Raw genomic sequence first — 22,864 nt, 5'->3', positions numbered from 1 at the left:
CAAGGCAGCTGCCTCACCCCACCTAATGACTGCACCGGCCCTCCCTCTCCTTGCACTTCCCCAAAATCTGCTCCAGAGGGTTGGGTGGAAAACAAATACAAACTTGGCAGGGGCACACAGGGGAGGAGAGGGGGGAAGTTCTATTTCACAAGCACAAGTCTTTGAACTAACGGCATGGCTTTGTTGCATACAATCCAAAATTTCCAAGTATCCCTGAATTCAACACATTTAAAAAATGCAAAACTTTGAAAGCAGCAACACTATCCCTACAGCCTCTCTTAGCATTTGTTTGACTATCTATAGAAACTGGAAATAATAATAATAATAATAATAATAATAATAATAATAATAATAATAATAAATGGTTTGGTTGAATGCAACACTAAGATATGGATCAGCAGAAAAATGCTGCACAAAGCAAGTATTTTCCAAATACTATAAGGCATGTATAAAACATACAGGGGAAATATATTTTATCTAGGACACAGCAGTACTAAAAATACACAGTTTTAATCCTGGATGAGGATTAAAGTTCTGTATAACAAAAAACAGAGAGAAAGAACAGATTACATCCATCTCTAATAATCATGTTGTTTTCAGGAAATTATTCTGCTATTATACAGGTTCTCCTTAATAAACAAAAACTGCAAATAAATTTAGCCAGTAGTGAATATTGTAAAGTGTACTCATTTATCAAACTAACAGTGGAATCGTAGCCATGTCTACTCAAATATACATCCAATTCAATTCAGTGGGGCTCATTCCCAGGTAAGTATGGCTGTATACAGTGGCCTCGGATTAAGCCCCATTGAAGTTAATGGGATTTACTTCTGAGTAAACATGCATAGGATTACAGTCACTGTAATCTTATAATGGCAAATGACATGGAAAAATGCACATTCATGTAAATTAGAAGTGGCCACGTATTTTTTCTCCAAATGATTAAAGTGGTGCTCCTACTCCACAGATGGAAGAAATAAAGTGATATTTACTAGCCATATCCAACACAGAATGTCTTGGATCTCATCTTGCGACAGCATCGCTACCTGCACAAAGCCATTTCACTACTGATCAAATTGATGATCCTTAGTACTTCTTGCTAACTTCTAATTATGAAGCCCAGACCTTCACATTAACCAAAAAAGGAGGCTGCCCTTTGGCCAGCAATGATTGCATACATGCCCTAGTGGTGAGCAATCAGAAGTCACGATGCTTCAAACAAGTAGTCCAACTCAATTGTTTGTTTCATGCCCCTTGAACAACATGGTTCGGTCCCCACCCTGGTGTCACAATTGACCACATTGTACAGTATTATCCTTGAAAGCTAAACATGTTTGGAAACCTGGGCGATACTTATCAAACCCCAAGAGGTGATCCGTGTGCAAGCTCCCTTTTAAAGTGAGGCTTCTCACCATCGGAGTTCACATTTCTAGAGCCACAAATGGATCAATAGCCAAGATTTGCCGCTGGTTTTGAGACTAAAGCCTTGACCATCTGGGTATTGATTAGATGATGGAACATCCGGCATTTGGATTTGTGCTAAGTGATCCTGTTCCATCCACCACCGCTGCCAACAATATGTGTGTTGAAGAGAGCATCTGAAGCTGCCTCAAGTTTTGGTAATGTTTTATGTGTACTTTCATAAAGAAAGGCCCAGATGCGCCACTGTTTCAGTGGGTCCTGACTCTAGTTATCCAGTTGTGATCTCCAGTGATTGCCTTTGACAGAGATCTCAGTTCATTTTAGTTAAACTGGCAGCCCAATCCTAAATATGTTTTCTTCAAGGATTAAGTTGCACCAAGCTCAACAGGAATTGCTTTCTGAGAAGTATACTTAGGATTATAGCTCAAGGTATATACATTTGTACTTTTTTCCTATCCAAAATTTAAGAGGGGGAAAATCAATCTGCTCCTGGTTAATGCCTAAACAGTATATATTTTTAACTTCCAAGATGCCGTGTTACACAGCAATGGTCTTCCATGGTTACCATTTTCTGTGTTTGGCCAACACATATAGCTAAGAAATGTGGCTACTAGTTTAGAATGAATAAACTGAATACCTCCCACACAAACTGCTATTCACATTGTGCCAATAGAACCTGAATTCTTCCCAGGAGCTCCCAAAAGACGAGTTGCCTGCCGTAGTGGCTAGAATGGGGATGGGGCTGATGGGAGTTTTAGTCCAACAACACTTGGAGAGTTGCAAATTCTCCATCTTGGTTCTACAGTGTGCACTCAGTTTTCATGAGGCCTCTTCATTAACATTTTAAAATTTATTTTCCCCACACCAACAGGCATATTGTGGAAATAAGAAAGGTGATTTTTAAACATTCATATTGCATGCCATATGATTTGCAGATAGAATAGATGTTTAGAAGTACATATTGCACTTTCTTTTTAAAATAATAATAATAATAATAAAATATTACTGGTTAGATTTCCCAGAAAATCTACCTTAAAAAAATAACGTTCACAGTGTAATGGTTTGAATATTTATATATGTGATTTGATAATTAAAGTCATTTACAGCAACAAAGTTAAAAACCAGAATTAGATACCTTTCAGTTTCACAAAGAAATAACTTTACTACTATTCTCTGTCAAATTATGAATTTGATATATTGATTTCCTATGTAATGTAAAAAAAGGTTATAATAAATAAGATTTCTTCTTCCCAAAGCATAACCTGCATGTTCTGCTGCTATGAAAAATACGAATTTATAATAGGAAAAGCTGTTTAGCTACTGTGCTTAAAATTTTGCAAATTGATATATATACTCTCAGTTTAGTATCTGGATTTTACAACTGAACATTTAGTCAAAATAATTTACATTAATTGGTTTCACATAAAAAACACTGTAATAATATATGAAGAAATATGGATTCTAACCACTTTGTCCTCCTTTGGGAAAGCATCCAGGGAAGCAGAAAAAGGAGAAAAATATAAAAGAAAGAGAGAAAAGAAAAAGGAGGAAATCATTAATAGGCAGATATAAACAAGGCAATTCTTGTGTTCCTGTAAGCATAAGATTTACCAAAAATGAAACACAGCATGTTTAAATAAAAATATCTATAGCACCACACACATATGGTCAGATACCTGAAGGATTTTAGCAGAAAATAAAAGAAATCATAGTGAAATGGATACACCAGGATTCAATACTCCAGTTTTGATGGAATAGCTGAGATCCAAAAGGCTGTGAGCAAGAGCCCATGTACAGTACTACTGGAAGGAGGAATTAGAAATCCACAGGGCGGAAATAGAAGCACTTTCCTCTCAACACATAAGAATTTTGGATTGTTTCGTCCCTACTAGAAGCAATATGGATCCCCCATTGGATTCTGCAACGTATAAAGTACAGTGGGTAGTCTCCAATGTTGTCCTACTCAGTGTACATCCATTGAAATGAATGAACACCACCAACTTAGGTCCATTAATTCCAATAGGTCTGCTCTAAATATAACTTAGTTGTGTATACAAGCATGTGACACTACTTTCTATAACTGTCACTGGCAACTGCACAAGAGCAAACACAATTTTCAGGGTGTATAAATCAAAGTAGCTTTTCTACAATACTAATGCAGAATTCCATGAGAAAAGCATTATTATAGCTTGTCACTGCGTCAGTCACAATCATTTTCAAGTGTGTGTGTTGGGGGGGGGAAGCTCCCCTCGTTTATTTATTTCTGAAATTGATTTTGCACACACAAAACATGGAGTGAGGAATTCTGAAAACAAATATATAGAGTGGGTAAAACAATGACATTCAAGGAGTTGGAGGTGTGGAAATAAGAAAAGGAAACCAATCACCAGAAAATCTGCACAGGTAGGATGTTCTAGCAATGGAAATCAACAATGCTTTGTTTTGCATGCAGTAGAAAACTTACATTGTTTGATCGTAGAGAAACACGTCCTCCACATCTGGCACAAAACTTTGTCCGGCAGTAGGAGCATAAATGGCCACAACCATCGGCAAACTTAGTTTTGTGACAGATTCCACATGTTGGCGCATCGTCCTTGTGCTCTCCGTGGTAACGGCGGGATTCCTCACCTATTTTTCGGACTTGCTCTTTGTAACTTTCAAATTGTTGGTGCAATCTTCTGTAAGGAAAAGAAGGGGGTTTTTTATATAGCAAAAGCACCGAGACAAGCTCACCCATCGAGTGCCTAGCACTAATCCACACTATGTGTGTCTTCACTATATTTGCTAAACAGAAGCATGAATACAAGTGCCACTCTTGATTATTTAAAAGGAAAAACAAACAGCGGGATTATTCATCTATTTACTATGCACACTTCACCCTGAGGTACCAGGCCAGGTCACAGCATTAAAAACAATATTAAAGCAGCTTAAAGCAACTTTTAACTGCTCATGTTGGTTTCTTTAACATAAGCCAAGCAAGCTGCTTTTTATGCCACCAATTACCGATAAAATCTCCTGTTTCCAAAACAAATAAAGGTCACTTATAGATTTCAGAAGAGTCCCAACACTGTGTGTGACCAACACAGACGTCTGTGTTTTTGCCAGGACGTAGAAACCTCAAAAAGTTATTCGATAATAGCAAATGCCATACAAAGAAAAACCCTTCCTCTTCTTAGGTAAATTTATTGTCATTGTCCGAACTGATTGTTACTTTCAATTTAATAAAACGTAGGTTCTCTCCCCTTTTCATAAGCGCTCTGTCATCATTTCATCCATAACATTTTCAAAGTGAAAGCTGTCACACGCACCACCAGTCTCACTCGCCACTATGTCAAACAAAATTTTAAAAATGTACAGCAGAGAAATACACTTTTGATTTAACCCATTAACTGCTGTTATGGCTGAAACCAATCATAAGCTGCAAATTGCAACCCATCAAAAAGTTCTGGAAGAAGCACTATCATATGTGCAACTGTGGGTGAAAATATTTAAGTACAAGTGGCTCTTAAAACAAAACGATGCAGTGTGTCTCTGCCCTTCTCACAGCTCCAGCCAGCCTACAAGAGCCTTGCAGTGCGGTTCAGATCCTGGGGTGGTGAGTGGTGGTGAGTTTCAAGAATGGGGAAGGCATAAAGGGCACCTTTTCCCCTCACCGCAGGATATCCTTGTTGTGCTTCATAGTTATACAGGGTTCCTAGTCCCAAATCTCAGCAATTTGAAATTCTAAATCAGGTATAGGCAAACTCGGCCCTCCAGATGTTTTGTGACTACAACTCCCATCATCCCTGACCACTGGTTCTGTTAGCTAGGGATGATGGGAGTTGTAGTCCCAAAACATCTGGCAGGCTGAGTTTGCCTATGCCTGTTATAAATAATATTCTGGAGATGGGAAAGCTATCCCTCCACTTTATTTACATCTTCTCTCTCAAGCCAGTTGCCCTGTTGTCATCATCTATCAGGCAGGTTTTGTTTTTTTAAGTCACTTCCTTTAATTCACAATTTTTTGCACTTCTGCATACCTAGGTAGGGCATCCCCCGTGTGTGTATGCAGAAGTGCCTGCCTTATTTTTAAGTGGCTTTCATTTTGCTTAAAACAGTCACCCAGCAGATGGCACCAGAGATTGCAATTTCACATAGCCATTATCTGTTCAGTTTTAAAGAACTGAGGTTTCCTTAGAAGCAAGTGCCTTTAATTTTGTGATAACAATGTTGAAAATCTCTCTTCATAACTGTAAGAATATTTGTGTGTATGAAATGAGGGGGGTATTTGTCTGTTCATCTGTTCACATTGCACTCTGGCTCAGGGAGGGCAACAAGAGAACCAATGTGATGTAATGGAGTGTTGGACTAGGACCTGGGAGAACAGGGTTTGAATCCCTATTCAGCCACGAAGCTCACTGGGTGACCTTGGGCCACTCGCCATCTCTTAGCCTAACCTACCTCATAGGTTTGTTGTGCAGATGCAATGCGGAGGAGGAGGAGAACCATTGAGATCATTGGAAGATAAGGTTGGTATATAAATTAATAAATAAAATAATTCGAATGGTGAATGGCCCTCTCTCACATGTTTTACTAAGCATGTCACCAGAACACCTGAAGATGGTTTTAGTCCCATTAATTTCCAGAGCATTCAGGGCAACAGGTCCCTAGGAGGCCTTGTAGAAGTCTCTCTCTCTCTCTCTCTCTCTCTCTCTCTCTCTCTCTCTCTCTCTCTGCCTTACCTGCCTTACATTGCTAAGAGAAAGATGACAATCTTAAAGTGCTCTGATAGGGCTAAGGAAGGAAAGAAGAACAATAACAATATTTCCAAATGTGCTTAGGGACTGCAGCTATTGGTTGAGCTTGAATTGTATTCATCTCAAGAGCATAATGGTGGCACCTGCTATGGCATTGTGAGGGGGACTTACATGCGCAAAGCGTTCCGGAATCAGGCATAATTCCAAAAGGTCCACTTCTCACAATTCTTTTACAAAATATGGAAAGGATCAGCCATAGGAGGTACACAAAAGGTTTACAGCAAAGTGGGTTACTGTTGAATTTCATTTTTGTACATCATCTCAAAAGTTGCAAGCGAACATACCTACTGAAAGAAAAAGGCGCTTCAAAACCCTGGTGACTCAAGAGGCACAACTGGACGACTATGAGTCAGTGATTTATGATTGCTAAAATAAAGAAAGCTAAATATGCAAGCTTCCCACTATTATTCCCGAAATGATCGCACGCAGCTGTTCAACCAGGAAGCTTCTCTCTGACCAAGCCAGCAGGAACTATTACAGCCATTCTTGTTCAGCTTGAAGCTTTTATATCTCAAAGCCGATGAAACACTTGTGAAAGTTCCATCACATGTGGTTTCTTTTTCCCAGGCCCAGAGACTGCCCACGTTTTACTATTGAGTCCAGCCATGCACTCCTTAGAGAAGTTTCAACTTCTGAGTTCAATGGGATTTCTTCCTTACATAAAGAATCAGAATTTGATTAAAAATAGCTGGCAGAGGAAAGACATTGCCACAGGGGAAACTACAACTCTACAAGAACCCAAGAGGCTTGAAACTGGGTTGTCCGTGCACAGAGAACTTCCTTGGTTGTGCAAGACTATTAGAAGAACCTGCTTCAGCACCTACACTCAACTCATTGCTATCCCATACTGCAGCTGACTGCCAGCATCTAGTGTGGGGAACCAGAAATTTTTTGTAGCTCTTAGGAAGTGAGACCTGATAGGTGATGTTGCAACTCAGAGTGCTCCTGTTAAGGGTTCTAGCCAGACAACCACATCTGTTTTCCAGGACACTCTATTCCATCCACCTGCCCTGGGGGAGAAAAAGATTGAGCCAATGAGCAGCTACTTCTGTAGGGCAGCCCAACTTTTCACACCAAGTGGGCTGCAAGCTTTCCAAACTATCATGTTGGTGACACACTTTTTAGACATGCATCATTTCTCAACACAGTAGTTAAGTTTTACTAGCAAACTGGAGGTTAAACTAACCCCTTTCCAGCCTCAGGAGGAGCACAGGGAGCATTCATGTGACACACTTACACAATGCGGCCAACACACTAACGTGTCACAACACACAGTTTGGAAAGCTCTGGCCGGCAAGAGTACTTTGATGTGGAACCTGCAGGCTACACACTATCTTGTCACTTGGATGGGGGGAACGAGGCCAAAATTTGACAAACCCCCCCCCCACCTTCATGCTGCCTTCCCAAAGCCAGCTAAATGAGGCATCAGGCTTTGGGAAGGAGGCACAAGGCTCTGGCAGGGTCCTAAACCCTCCCACCTCCTTTGCAAAGCTGGGCGAGCACTAACTGGACTTTGGGAAGAAGGCAGGAGGACTCTAGGACGCTGCCAGAGTCCTCACACCTCCTTCCCAAAGCCCAGCACCTCGCTTACATGGCTTTGGGAAGGCAGCGAGGGGACGTGACATGAAATGCAGCTCTAGGGCCCCACATTGGACCATGCTGGTCTAAATCATACAATGCCTTTAGAGTTATTATTCCATTCGGGGAGACTTGATTCCTAGCAAAATACGAGAACAAGTTTTATGAGAAAAATAAGCAATAATTTTCTGTGCTGTAGGATAAAGATGGAATTGTTTACCAGTCACAGCAAGAGCCTGGATAGCCTTCTAGTCCCCGCTGGTATATATCAAAGTTTCTAGTCTGTGCTTAAAATAATGATTCTGATTATTCTTTTAGAAGTCTGAAGAAGTCAGCAGTCATATAAAAACCCCCACTAACCTAACAATCTTATGCACATTTGGTCAAAAGTGAACCTCTCACTGCGTTCAGTGGAACTTACTCCTACATGAATCTGTATCAGCCTTTAGAAAATCTTCTAGAGTCTTGATCAATTAGGACCATATAATCCTGACAACCCACAGAGAACAAGCCATCAACCTACTAGGGTTGAAGGACAGGTCAGTTTCTGCACAGAATAGTTGGTTTTGGGGTCATTAGGAGGTACTCAGTGGTCTACAGGCTGCCCATTACTTTCCTGGTCCCACTTCCTAGGTTTTTAGCTGTGTGCTGAAGCATTTGCTGAGAGCAGAGGGACCCAGCGCTAAGGACACAGGACTGGCATAGGGCTCCAGGTGGACTCTCCTTCCTTGGAGGTTTTTAAGGAGAGGCTGGATGGCCATCTGTCATGGATGCTTTAGCTGAGATTCCTGCATTGCAGGGGGTTTTAACTAGATGACCCTTGCATCCCTTCCAACTCTAAGGTTCTATGATCTCAACCCTCATTTGCACAGAGATGGTGTGTTTGTGTGTGTTGGACTGGGCAGGTGTCCCTCCATTGGTCTTCGCATTCCTCTTCTGTCCATTGAATGTACAAAGTGGAAAGAAGTGCTACTGGTAGGACTCCCCACCATCTGCCAGGCCTTCTAAGGGCAGGGCTGCATCCCAAGCAGGTCCCACTGCTGTGTGGGATACCTTCTGACCCAATTTACTGCCTCCACCTTCTGCCCCGCCCCCCAGGTACTGTGTGCAGCAGGGCTGTGGATGCAGCAATATACCAGATCAGAGTATTTGCCCATCTACCGTAACTCAATATTGTTTACTTTCATGGGCACTAGCAGTAACATCTTTCCAAGGTTTCAGGCAGAGGTCTTTCACGTCACCTGCTACTTGAGCCTTTCAAAAGACGTCTAGGATTTAAACCTTTTGCATGTGATCTACCCATTATCATCATATCAGAGAGTAAAAACCATCCCAGATTCCAAATGTTGCCATTGGAAATGGACTGCAGAGGCAAAAGGCCACCTGCTGTGCCTCTCCAGAAGGAGATACTGAATTGTTTATTTCAACTCAGCTTAAGTTAGGCTCCAATGCTAACCAAGCAACTCCTGACCATCCTCCCAAAAAACTCCACATTGAACCATCAGAATAAAACAGGCAATACTCTTGATAACTGGATTCATCTGTTTAAAAGCTAATGCTTGAATGGGAGAAGAGGAAGGTTGGGTCATATTAATGGACATAAATAATAAGCTATTAGTACTTCAAGCAACAGCAATGCAATAGCTAATTTAAAGTCCAAGAGGGGTTATAAGACTTTTTATTATGCATCTTGAAATTTGCATCTGTTTAATGTTTTTATTATCCTACCTGCTGAGGACAATTTAATAGACTGCATAATGGCCCAAGTTAACTGCCCTTAGAAAATATTTTGGTTGGTTTCCTGTGTTCCAGAGAGCTCCTGCACAATAAATGAATACGTTGAGCTTGTTTGATTAGCCCTTGTCTGAAACTCCTTTCCTCCCTTCCCAGTCACAGTAACAGTTAAAGCTTATGTAATGCTGTTACTTGGGAGGAGCTATAGCTCAGGGGCAGAGCATATACTCCTCATGGAAAGGGTCTCCCATTCAGTCTCTGGCATCTGCAGACAGGGCGGAGAAAGACTCCAGAGAGCTGCTGCCAGCCAGAGTATGCAATATTGTGCTAGATAGACCAACAGCCTGATTCTGTGAAAGAATCCCCCAGTAAGGGGGGATGTATGAACAAGGGGACAGATTCACAGACACTGCATTAAAACTTTTTAAAGTGTGTGTGTGTGTGTGTGTGTGTGTGTGAGAGAGAGAGAGAGAGAGAGAGATGCCCATTCAGAACCAATTCATTTCATAACAAATAACCACAAGTATGACCCATGAATTTTTCCCTAGAGAATCTTACAACTTCCAAACATAACTGGAAACAAGAAGGAAATGACGAGACAGTGGTGGTTAGCAAGAAATGCCACAGTAATACGAAACCTGTTTCTCAAGCAAGTGTTTGATAAGCAGGTAAAATGGATTGCAGTTTTGGCCATGGCAGCACCTAAAGAAAAAAGGGGAACCCACATCCAGGTATATCAACATATATTAACAGATCAGGGAAATATATTATAATATGAGAAGAAATGTAAATAGAATGCGACAATGAAGTAAAATAAATTAATTTTAAAATGCGTGTATGTTTTGTGATCAAATAATATAACTTAAAACTATGTCTGTGGAAGCATTCAGGTATGGTTCATACACCAATTCAACATTATTTGAAAACCAGTTGACCTAATTCAATTGTTTGGCTGCAGAAACTCTTCTGCATGCAATCTCTGATGCCCGCCCCCACCCCACCCCACCCCCAATTTATTGGCATGCGGAAACCTGATTGTGAACTCAAACCGGCCAACAGATTTATTTTTTTTACAGATGCACATCTAAATTAGAATTTTGAGGAGGTGTATTACTGACTTATCATTTTATGTTAAAATATCATTGAGCAGGGAGTTAGCGTTCATTTAGATGTAGAAAAGCAGCTATGAACAATTTAAAATTAAAACAGCGAAAGCCAAATATAGACCGCTAATTTCCTTTTTTGCAACAAGCACTGTCCATAAAACCCGTCTAAAAGAAAGTGAGGTGGGGGGGGGAGAACATCTGTTGGAAATTTCCTTCACAGAAGATTTATCAGGATTTAGAAGGAAAAACATTATTGTCTCCGCCAGCCAATCAATGTTGAATTCTCAGTCTTCCCCCCACCCCCATGCAATATGAGACAACAGTGTTAGCAAAATAAGAGTGCTTCAGAATGTTTGGGAATCAAGAGCACTGATTAGCTTGCGAGGAGGCAGTGATTTATAATATAGAGAATGAGTACAAAACCACTCAGTGAACATTTTGTTGCTGGTACCGAGCCATAGTCAACTAACAGCTGCAAACAAGTGTAGAAAGAATGAACATAAACACCAGCAGCGTGGGCTTCATTTAAAAATAGTCATAGCAATCGAGCCACTTGATCCCAGATAACCTCCACCCCCCCCCCCGCTCGTTTTTGATTTTTGTTTGTTTGTTTCCCTTGCAAAATAATTATGAATGGGACTTTGCACTCTGCCGCCATAACCAGTGAAGGCATTTGCCATTATTAACACATCGGTGGCGGCTTTCCCCCTCCTCTAAGGGTGTCTCTCATCCTTCACATACCTAATGCTTTTGCCTCTGTCAAGGCTTGCTGCGGTTTGCAAAGTCTCCAAAAGGACATAAACATACCTTTGGAATGTGGTCATGTGTACAGTGGAGTCGCATCATGCGTGCATCTAGCGTACATGAATTCAACTAAACACACTAAACCATTGAGTCCCTGGATTCCTTTAACGGAATACCCTTTACATAGGGATGGCGAGAGCATTCTCCCATCCCTATCACCTGAACCAGAGCCTATCCGCAACCTAACAAGTTGTGACGATTTGCTACGCGGCAGGCGAAACCCAAATGGCAACAGTCAATCAGCCAAGAGGGGGAAATTCTTGCCATGCCCGTCCCAACGACAGATGACAGCATGACGGCATAGCAAGGTCAAGAGCAACAGCCCTAAAAATAAGGAGAGGTGGGCTCTGGGACACATGCATGGACATATATAGGTCCCTCAATACAATTAGACTGTGCCCCATTGGCCAGATTGAACCCAGCATCAAGGGACCTTCCAATCAGGTGTTGTGGCTGATCAATCGAACCCACCCACAACACAGGGTGTCAGTTTCCAGGTCTCACTGCAATACATGCCCTCTTTAAGGGAGGACCTGGTTTAACAGAAGTACAACAAAATGTTGTAGTACTCTTGCTCAGTGTTCTGTTGAATCAGCCACAACCTCCTAACAAACACTCCATTCCCATCCCTCTTGCTAGTTTTCCATCCTTCTCCCAACAGTAAGTCAACATTCTATGAGCACTGAGCATTGGGGATGTTTTGGGAGTGTTCCCTCCTCTGCATTAGGGTTTTGCCCCCCATTAAGTTTTTGTTTGTTTTATTTCTGCAGATCTTTGGAGATACCTCTCCATTGTACATGGATAGCACTTTTTAGTTACATTGGGATTCACACTGCCCTCTGAACCTTGGAGATAAAGGGAATTATGCCATACCTGTAATAACTTAGTAAATGTAAAGTTTTATAGAAACAGAAGCCATACAGGCAACCGTTTTAGCACACATTCTACCACATCTCTGCATCTGATATGTGGCAAAGTCCTTAGCACTTGTCAGGGTGATACAGATAACAAAAGCTACTCAGTCATATTTCAGGGCTCCAAGTTTCTCCAAATTTTTATCCAAGTACCTGTACATATAATCACTCTTTTTTTAAAAAAAAAATCCACTAGCTGACTTACTGAATGAAACAGTGATTCATGTCCCCTTTATAGCTATTGATTTGGCCTCCTCAGCAGATTCGTCAATACTCTAGCCACATGCCACACAGATTTATTAAAACTAATATTTAAAAATCCATCTCTATAACGTGTGTGTGCTCTATCCCCAATCTGTAACTGTATCCACAACACTTTTTTTATTCAAGTATACGGTTTCAGTGTTAAGACAGAAGAAAACTCATATCATACTAGTTAGAGTTGGGAACTCTGTGGGGCTTGAACTGGAAAGGTAGGATGAAGCTAGTGAAAGTGGATACACAATCTGAACCTCTAGATCAGGGATGAAAAGCCTCTGCTTGAGGGCTAAATGTAGGCTTCCAGGCCTCCATATTTTCTACACAGAGGATAGAGGTGTGGGTGTAAAAAGACCAGCCTACTGTACAAAAGCAACGTTCACATTCGTTGCTCTGCCTATTTGCCTTTGGCTCCATCCAACAGAAAGGATGAAAAAACTTCCTCAACTTCCCCTTGCTAGAAGTTCTAAGACTCCTGCCTTTACATGACTAACATGACTTGCTGAACTCTGTATCTTCCAGCTTTAGCCACTGTCCTCAGGACCAATTCTAGAGAAGGTGCCCTTAATGTCTAGAGTCAGGTCTTGCTGCCTTCAGTCCCAGCTTGGTAGCTTTTAACTGTGGCAAAAATAATTATTTCTAGCCACTCTGATACCAACATTATCTCATAGTCATGGGTTACACTACATTTTTCAGATCTGCAGATGTGCAAATAGTGGGATTTTCTTTAATGCTTTATCGCATCCACAATAAAAATGTAAAACTATATTAATGCGAGGAGAATCAGCTTCCAAATAATGAAGCAGCTGTGATTTTAAAGGAAACACAAGCTTACCCCTGACTACTGAATACTTGCAAATAAGGTGTTACATCACTGACAGAAGATAATTGAGATTGGGCTTAATCAAAACTCTGGAGGGTGTTCTGCAGCTGCTTCCCTAAACGGACCAGAGATGCTACAGGATGGAAAGAAGGAACTACAGTGGTACCTCGACTTATGAATTTAATCCGTTCCAAATGCACATTTGTAGATTGAAAAATTCGTAAGTCGAAAAAAGCGATTTCCCCTTAGGAATGCATTGGAAACGAAAAATTCGGAAAAATTCGTAAGTCGAGTAAACCCCATCTAAAACCGCCAACGGATGTCCTTCGGATGTCAAAAAATTCGTAGGCGTGCAGGCACTTTTTTCATTCGTAAGTCGAAAAATTCGTATGTCGAGTAATTCGTAAGTCAAGGTACCACTGTAGTTACAAGATGTGTTCCTGCTTTATCTGATGGCAACCACACATTTACATCCACCTTAGGAATGTAATAAGAGCCCTGCTAGATCAGGTCAAAGGCATATCTTATGCAGCATTGTGTTCTCACAGTGGCCAACCAGATGCCTATGGGAAGCCCACAAGCAGATTCTGAGCACAACAGCCCTCTCCCAATCATAATCCCCAACAACTGGCATTCAAAGATATACTGGTGAAATTTTGGACATGGGTTCAATAAGGTCCAAAAAATCACTAATGTCAGTGTATCACAACCCCAGTTGGTAATGGGTCACAGGACAAAGGTGATCTCTCTGTAGAAACCAAGGTGGAGATAGCATACAGAGAATCAACTCAAACATCTTTTAAATCCTTTGTCAAAGAGAGCAAGCAGTCAACATTATTTCTTCCTGTCCATTATAATGCTCTATATTTTCACTCCTCAGTTTTTACTTGGCATCCAAGTGCCTGCAGAGCCACATATGAAAGTGAGATGAAACACGACCTCACATCCATGCTCTTTGTGTTTTCTGAAATAAAAAGGGGTCTTTCCATTCTGGTTAAACACACACACACACACACACACATTGGGCATTGACAAAGATTAAATGAAAAGAAGGTGAAACTGGGTGATAAATTCAAAGCGCTTCCACCCAGCCTGTGTAAATCTACATTTTTGGCACAAGGCATATGGTAAACACCAGGTCTTTGTTACTGGAAACATAAAGTGCTAATGCTGTTTGTTTTACCTGCAGCATCAAGGCATACCTCTTCGCTCTTTTTGACTCTCTCTCTCTTCCTGGCCCCATCACACCTCCTGGTGCGAAATCTTTTCCTGCTTTGCACATGTCCTGATTATAACCACCATATGGTTGTTACAATTTCTGTAGCTTTGCTCTGCTTTACAGGCCACTGTGCTTTGTCATATCTTTGCTGCTCACCTTGTCTTACCATCTGATACCCATCATCTGTTTAGCACATTGCAAGCCAAGAGCATTTACTTTCTTCGCTCTAAATGCGGACTTGAAACAGCAGTCGCTGTATTCTTTGGAGGCCTGTGTGGAGTACTCTAGCACTCCGAAGGCAGTAGACTACGCTGCAGAATGAAAGGTGCTCTCAGGTCACAGCAATCTGCCTCATACAAATGGGCAGGACAACAGTCCTTCTAGCTGAGTACTGTCTACGTAAGAGGTGGCGAACATCAGGTGGAGAACCAGGGAGTCAAATGTAGCCCTTCTGGCCTCTCACCTGGTCACACCTACACTGGTCTTGCTTCAGAACCCCCTTAAGTGTTGGCTGGAATGTGTCGCTGATCTCTAATAGTGCCTCTTGGCTGTCTGAATGGAGGATAGAAAGAACTGTGTAAGTTTGTGTAGAAGCTAGCCTACAGCACAAAGGTAAAATTTACATTTGTCACTCCACTTGCTTTTGCCTCTGGTGCTGCCCACTAGTGGTATGTTTCCACTGAAAGGTTGACCAGAAGGGACTACAGTCCAGTCCTCAGAGGGGGGAAAACCTCCCTACCCCTGATCAACTGACAATGAAACCCCATGGTTTCAGAGTAGGGTCCTTCCCAGCCCTAGCAGAAGAGGTCAGGAGTTGAACCTGAGACCTTTCATGAGGTCCACCACTGACGTGCAGCTCTCCCCTTTAGTGGTATTCAACATGATAAACAAGAGGAAAAGAACCTAAGACATACTCTCCAACATTTCTCAAATGAAAATAGGGATGTCCTATTCCATCATCATCACCATCATTACTACTACTAGTAGTACTACTACTATTATTTTACTACTTATAGCCTTCCCATCTGACTGAGTGGCTCAAGCCACTCTGGGCTGATTCCAACATATATAAAAACATAATAAAACATTAAACATTTTAAAACTTCCCTATATAGGGCTGCCTTCAGATGGCCAAGGGATCAGATAACTCCACACCCACCAACATTTCTCCAATGGAAATAGGGATGTCCTAAGGAAAAGCAGGACATTCTGGGATCAAATCAGAAACTGGGATGGCTTCTGTAAATTCTGGAAAATCCTGGACAATAGGGGCAGTTGGAGGGTCTGAGCAGAGCCCATCTAGTTCAGCATCCTGTTCTCACCAGACACCTGTGGGAAACTTGCAAGCAGGACCTGAACCCAAGACCCCTCTCCCCTCCTGTGGTTTCCAGCAACTGGTATTCAGAAGCATTACTGCCTTGGACCAAGGAGGCAGAGCACAGCCATCGTGAACAAATGAATAGAAGAAACAAAATCCATTCTTGGTGTTGGTCCCACATGCATTAGTGGTAATTACATGGTTTTTGTTCCTTTAAGGTAATGGGTAAATTTACACTATGCTACATCCTGAAGATATTTTGCATTTGGACTAGTAAAGGGAAGCACAATAAGATATTTACCGGGATGCCTTTCATCTATGCTTACTGCATGGATAGTTCATCCATTCTGACACTGAGGCTGTTTGGTGATGCAAAGGACCACTGGCGGAGGAAGCCGCTTCGCCACCCAGGGCAGCAAACCCGGGGGCACCCAGGGACAGAGTCACTCCATAGCGCGCATGTGCAACGTCGCTACGTACGACGCATATGTCATTACGTTTGACGCATGCATACCAACGCTGCACATGCACGCTACGGAGTGGAGGCAAGCTAGGGAGGGGCGTCAGCAGCCCAAGAGAAGCCCGCCCCTCCTTTCCGCCCACAGCCCAAGCGGGAAGGAACGAAGCAAAGCGCCAGGGACGTTGACCGCATGAAATACTTACTGGCGGATGCCAACCCCTTGATCTCACGTGGAGTGGCCATCTACATATTACAGGCCCTGAAACTCAGGACCACCTTTTTGGTTAACTTCCCTTAGCCTTAGTCCTATGTACCTTCCTGACATGGACTCTGTCGTCATGCCCTGCTATTGCTCTTTATTTTATTTGTATTTTCCAGCACGATTTTAGCTCCAATGTTTTAACTGTATCTGTTGTATTTTTTGTATAATTGTGCCAGGCCACTGCCTGGTCTTTTACAATGTGCTATGGCCATATGGCTAATGCAATAAATAAATTGATGATTGATGCTTTGCTTCGTTCCTTCCCGCTCGGGCTGCGGGCGGAGGGGGGGAGGGGCGGGGCTTGGCCCGCTGCTCGCCTCCGCCTGCAGCCCAAGCAGCAAAGCACGCGCCGAGCAGATTTGTGAGCCCCGCCAATGAGCGTGGCTTTTTACCGGGCGGCCACGGGGCTTGGGTTGAGTGTCGCGGGGGGCGCCCAGAGTGTCACCCCCTCCAGGGTGGAACACGGGGCGCATCGCCCACCCTTCCTACCCCACTGCAAAGGACAATGGGACTCAAAGAAACTGCTGCTTGTAACAACTGTCATTTGAGATCCTACAAACAAACGAAAGTAATAATAGGAACAAGTCCCTACCAAAACAATGGTTTTGCTTTCTTGGTTGTTGAAAAGAAGCTACGACGCAGCAGATCACTGAATGCTAAGCAGCGATCAAGAGAGAACTGAAGAAGCTGCCCTCTGCCATTTATTCATTCCTTTTATTTGTATGCCGCTTTTCACCACACACAAAAACGCTCAAAGAGAACAGGAGTGCATTTCAAATAAACACTTAAAAAAAATAACACAGCAAAATAGTAACATAATAACATACCAAAAAAACCACACATTTCAAAACTATAAATATAACAAGATTCCATAAACAGCAGGCAACATCTAACAGCAGAAATAACAACAGAATTTCAGAGTTTCACCTTAGTCCTTGAACTACCTCTCCCATGCTGTTGCTCACAGACTCACTCCTGCAGCAGCTTCTTATTTGACTTCCAAGGGTAAGAGGGCCAGGGAGCTGGAAACAACCTTCCCATTATGTTGCTCCCAGACCATTGATCCATCTAGCTCAGGGTTTCTCCAAGTTGCTGTTGGAGTACAACTCCCATCCTTCCTAGCTAGCAGGACTAGTGGTCAGAGATGATGGGAACTATAATTCAAAAACAGCTGAATACCCAGGTTTGGGAAACCCTGAGCTAGCTCAACACTGGGGGAAATATGGCCCCCTATATGTTGTTCGGCTGACAACCCCCCATCAGCACCAGCCCCCATGGACAATGGTCAGGAATAATGGGAGTTGCAGTCCCCAGCAACACCTGGAGGACAACAGGTTCCTCATCCCTGATTATAGCTCAGTATTGTTCTCCAGGGTTTAAGACAGGGTGTCTGTCTCAGCCGTAGCTGGAGACACCAGGGATGTAAGCTGAGTCCTTCTGTATACAAAGTAGTTCTATAAGCACTGAGATACAGTCCATTGCTGGAAAACATCTGACTGGAGACAGAGGAGGCAGGGAAGAAGTGGTACAGAGACCGGGACACTGATGGTGAATCACGAGTGTCATTATCCCACACCTGCACGGGACACTCTGTTCATTCAACAACACACTTCCACAGTGCTGTGTAGGCTCCTCCTTGCCTCCAACTAGGCAGTCACCAGTAAAAGCACCTGGCTTCCTTACCTGTCAATTACTACTCAGCAGAAGCAGGCATTTACTGTTTACACCAGCTGCCATTGGCCAGAAATCAAATGCATGAGTTATTTGCTTGCTGAAATCGGCTTACAAAATGTCCACTGCAATATGTGAATTTCAAATGACTCTTATGAACCAAAAAAATAAAATGACAACCAACGACAGGCTTCCAGTATAATTCCACTCCCTTCGCAGTCTCTTAATCTAATTTTCACATTCAATGTATCTTAACAAGGCTTTGAGATTAATCTCACCTTTCCCCCTTACTGCAACCAACAGGAAATTCCTTACAGAATTGATTAAAGCAACGTAGTTCCCTGATATCCACATGCAGTAATGCACAAATCTGTTTTGGGAAAACTACAAACAGACCAGATAACAAGTTTTCAGGATTGTGCTTCTTATTTATACATTTCAGATGCTGGCAGGTTAGTAAAGCAAGCTGTTCGCAACACCAAATTTTTACAGAGTATCACCCCCTCCTTTTTAATAAAACTGCCAATTAGCATCTCCCACTGTCAAAAAAAGAGGGTTCCTCAATTAGGAACATGAAAAGGCTTTAGAATTCTTGACACAAATAGAGTGCTTGTTATTGTGAATGATGTCACACATCATTCTGCAGCATCCTCATATTCACTTTTCTTTCTTTAAAAGCAGAATGTAGGATTGATTTATGACAATTGTACTTTAGATGCAAATAGACTTCAGTTCTCCTTCAGCCTTGTGCCTCACATTGAAGTATGTTGCAGATGGTAATTTGATCAATGTAATTGTTGTTCTGTGTAAACTCAACTCTAATTAAGAGAAGACTTTTGGGGAGCTGAAATTTTCCCATATGTTTTTGTTCAAACTCCCAACAGCTGAAAATTCAGTGCTTCCTTCAGTTAAATTCCCACACAGACACATAGCTCTCTCTGCTTACCCCATAAATCACAGTTTTAACCTTCAAGTATTTGTTCTGATTTCAACACGATAAGTGTCTAGTTCTGGTAAGGATATGATTTGCATTAAGCCAATACAGAGTCATACCGTGCCAGAATGACAAGAACCAAGGCACCGGGGGAGGGGGGAGAGAACATTTTACAGGTAATAAAAGCAAATGGATGGAAAATATCTAGAAGAATTAGAGATTTCAAAGGACTATGCTACTGCAACTATAATCTGTAGGTCAGACCAATGCGCCATCTGGCCCCGTATTCTGCATCCCAACAACAGCCAACACCTGACACCATAGAGTTAGACATAGAAGAAAACAGGAAACTTTCTGCTTTATTCTAAATTCCTGATGGGGTGTGCATTCATTTAAGAACACATGAAAAATTAAACCCAAAGAAATCAATAGGACCTGAAATTTCTTGACAATGCAACCATTATTTGTAAAGAATTAAATTAATCTGTAAGAGGGTTTTCAACTTCTTATCATGTGAGTGTCACACAAATCAAGTTATGGAAGAGGAATAGTCAGAAAAATTGCAGTGAGTTAGAATAACATGGGTCAGGGAACAGGAGAGAGGAAAGATGTGATGAAGCTAAGTGCAGATAAAGAAAGTTAGGAATGCTTAAAGTACTACTGGTATTAATAGGAGTTTAGCTCTGAATTGTGGACTTCCGATTTCAATTCTGAACATGCATTCCACTGAATAAATATGTTGCTGAACAAGCTACTTCTCCCAGCGATTTAAAATGTGCCCATCATTATCTGAATTTTCACCCTAAATGTTTTCTTGGATTGCAACAGCCCACCCACCAAACCAAATACAGCCTCTGATCAGGTCCACATTTTTGCAGTCCAAGGCAGAAAGCAAAAACACAGGTTTTATCACAAGACCACAAGAAGAGCTCTGCTTGATCAGGCTAAAGGACATTTAGTCTTGTGTATCTGTTCTCACAATAGCCAACCAGATGCCTATGGAAAGTCGGCAAATGAGATCTGGATGTAACAGTGCTCTCGCAACTTGTGATTGCTAGCAACTGGTATGCAGAGAGATGCTGCCTCCAACAGAGGGGAAAGAACATAGCCATTGTAGCTAGAGACCACAGACAATCTTATCCTAAATGAATCTTATTCTCCTTTAAAGCTTTCCAAGTTGGTGGCCATCACAATATCTTGTGCTGTGATATGAGAGCAAATTCCATAGTTAACTACCAATAACTTCCACAGTTTAATTACCCATCTTATGGGAGAAAATTCCATAGTTTAACTATGCTCTATGTGAAGAATAGCTTTTTGACTATCTAGGGCTTGCCAATCAGAATCCCCGCAACAGAGTGAGCTCCCGTTGCTTGGTCCCTGCTCCTGCCAACTTAGCAGTTTGAAAACACGTCAAGTGCAAGTAGATGAATAGGTACCACTCCAGCAGGAAGGTAAACGGCGTTTCCGTGTGCTGCTCTGGTTCGCCAGAAGTGGCTTTGTCATGCTGGCCACATGGCAAACGCCGGCTCCCTCGGCCAGTAAAGCGAGATGAGCGTCGCAACCCCAGAGTCGTCCACAACTGGACCTAACAGTCAGGGGTCCCTTTACCTTTTAATCTTACAACATTTGGCTTCCCTGGCTGGCCCCCAGTTTTAGTTTCATGGGGGGGGGCTTCTCTTTTTTCTAAAATAAAAAGCCTCAGATGTTGTAACCATTCCTCACAGGGGTCTAGGCCCTGATAGGAAATGATCAGGGCTTTTTTCCCAGCCGGAACTCACTGGAACCCAGTTCTGGCACCTCTCAGGTGAGTGTCATTGTCACGATAAGAGAACAAGGGAGGCGTTCATGGTGAGTTCCATCACCTCTTTTTTCTAGAAAAATAGCACTGGGCACAATACATGGCTGCTTGGCTGTGTTAAGCTTGGTGGGTCACACAAATACTGCATGTTTCCACGTTGGAACAACCTAAATAAATTAACAGCACCTTTTTTTAGCACAGACCATTTAGTGGCCTCGATAAATCCTCCTGTGCTAGTATGAAATAGTCTTCTTTAGAGTGCAGGCAATTGCTCAGGACACCTTTGTAGAGCAGGAATTTATTATTTATTTATTTGTCCATTTTCTTTGCTTGTCTCGGAGCTCAGGTACTCTGAAATATAAATGCAGCTTTGCCTCCCTATTTCTCTCCCTCTTTCTCTCTCTCTTTTCCTTGGTTATTGGTTTTGTGTCATTGTCATTTTCACATGACTGCTTTATACCCTTGCATGACCCCTGTGTTCAAACTGTTCTCTCCCCATCTTGTTTTCTTTTGACTTTCCTTACTGCTTCCTTCTCATCTTACATTGGCTCAGATTTCTGAAACATACCGTTATCTCTGAACTTCTTTATTTTAGAAAGGCTCAAGTGGTTCCCCCTTCAAATATAAATTAAAGGTCAGTTTAAAAAAAAAATCCAGCTTGGGTGTTAAACCCCTATGCATACTTTCTCAGGGGCAAGCTTCAATGTGTCTAATAGGACTTCATAGAAATGTGTTCTATGCATTGGAGCCTTACGTATTTCTCTCTCCCCCACACCCCACTTACCTGAAAACTTTTTTTTAAAAGATCTAATAAATGCTGGAATCCAAATATTTACTTTTGTGCCCCCAACAGCTTGGGCACACTTGCTGGGATTTTTATTACTTTCCTCCTTTAAATAGCAGACCCTCATGTCATGACACAAATTGCTTGTGAGACACCCATTTCAGATGGGTATTGCCATGCATTAAAGAACATTGATACAAGATATACCAAGCCCACTTGAGTGCAAAGAATTAGTTGCATGGATTTCATTCAATGTAATAACAAAGGCAAAATTCACAAGAAATCCATTTCCTTACCCACTTGCCTCTTATAGAACAGTATTTTCCCGCCTAAAGATAGTGGCTTTAATCTGCCAAAGGCCGTGTCAACAAATTAGGGCCGATGGTGCGATATTTTTATTTTGACTTTTAAACATCAGATTCAGTAATTTCCTTACATTGTCCATAATATATTTATCTGGAAGAAGTCTTGCTTTGATCTACCCCAATGAACTTAGCTATTCTACTAGTTACAGAAGTTAACAATAATATTGGCTGATAGAATTTTAATTGAATGGCATCTTTATCGTCTTTTACAAATGCAATTATACAAGCCATTTTTATAAATCAGAAAGTTTTCCTACTTTCAAAACTGAATTTTATCTGTTTCTCAATTTAAAAAAATAATAATCAGGGTGATAGCAAATTACATTCCCAAGGTGCTCCATTCTTAACGTTTTTAATAACTTTTGTGTAACTCCTCCAAAAGTACTGGCTTCTTCCAGTCTATGCCCTTGTGATAATTTGGTCGTTGTTATTTATTTTAAATAACAAAGAAGACTCTCTTTAGATGGGATTATTGTTGTTCATTCATTTATTTTTATCTTATTCTAAAAAGAATTTTGTAATAGCTCCTGGACATATCAATTATGAGTAGTTATCTCCCCTAGGACTTAAAATATAATTATGTTTTTGTTGCTTTTTCAGATATCTTTATACCAT

At 41.7% G+C, this 22,864-nt stretch overlaps 1 protein-coding gene across 1 annotated transcript in view; it reads right to left on the bottom strand.

Moving 5' to 3' along the window:
• RIMS1 (regulating synaptic membrane exocytosis 1) overlaps nucleotides 1-22,864 on the bottom strand; it is a 239,085-nt gene that overhangs the window by 140,898 nt on the left and 75,323 nt on the right. Inside the window, 2 exon segments of the mRNA XM_033143233.1 lie at nucleotides 2,889-2,900; nucleotides 3,887-4,100. Coding sequence (XP_032999124.1) covers nucleotides 2,889-2,900; nucleotides 3,887-4,100 — 226 coding nt within the window.

The sequence above is a fragment of the Lacerta agilis genome, chromosome 3 (assembly GCF_009819535.1).
Source record: "Lacerta agilis isolate rLacAgi1 chromosome 3, rLacAgi1.pri, whole genome shotgun sequence".
Taxonomy (NCBI): domain Eukaryota; kingdom Metazoa; phylum Chordata; class Lepidosauria; order Squamata; family Lacertidae; genus Lacerta; species Lacerta agilis.
The sequence above is the reverse complement of the archived record's forward strand: the minus strand, read 5'-3'. Positions and strand labels throughout refer to the sequence as shown.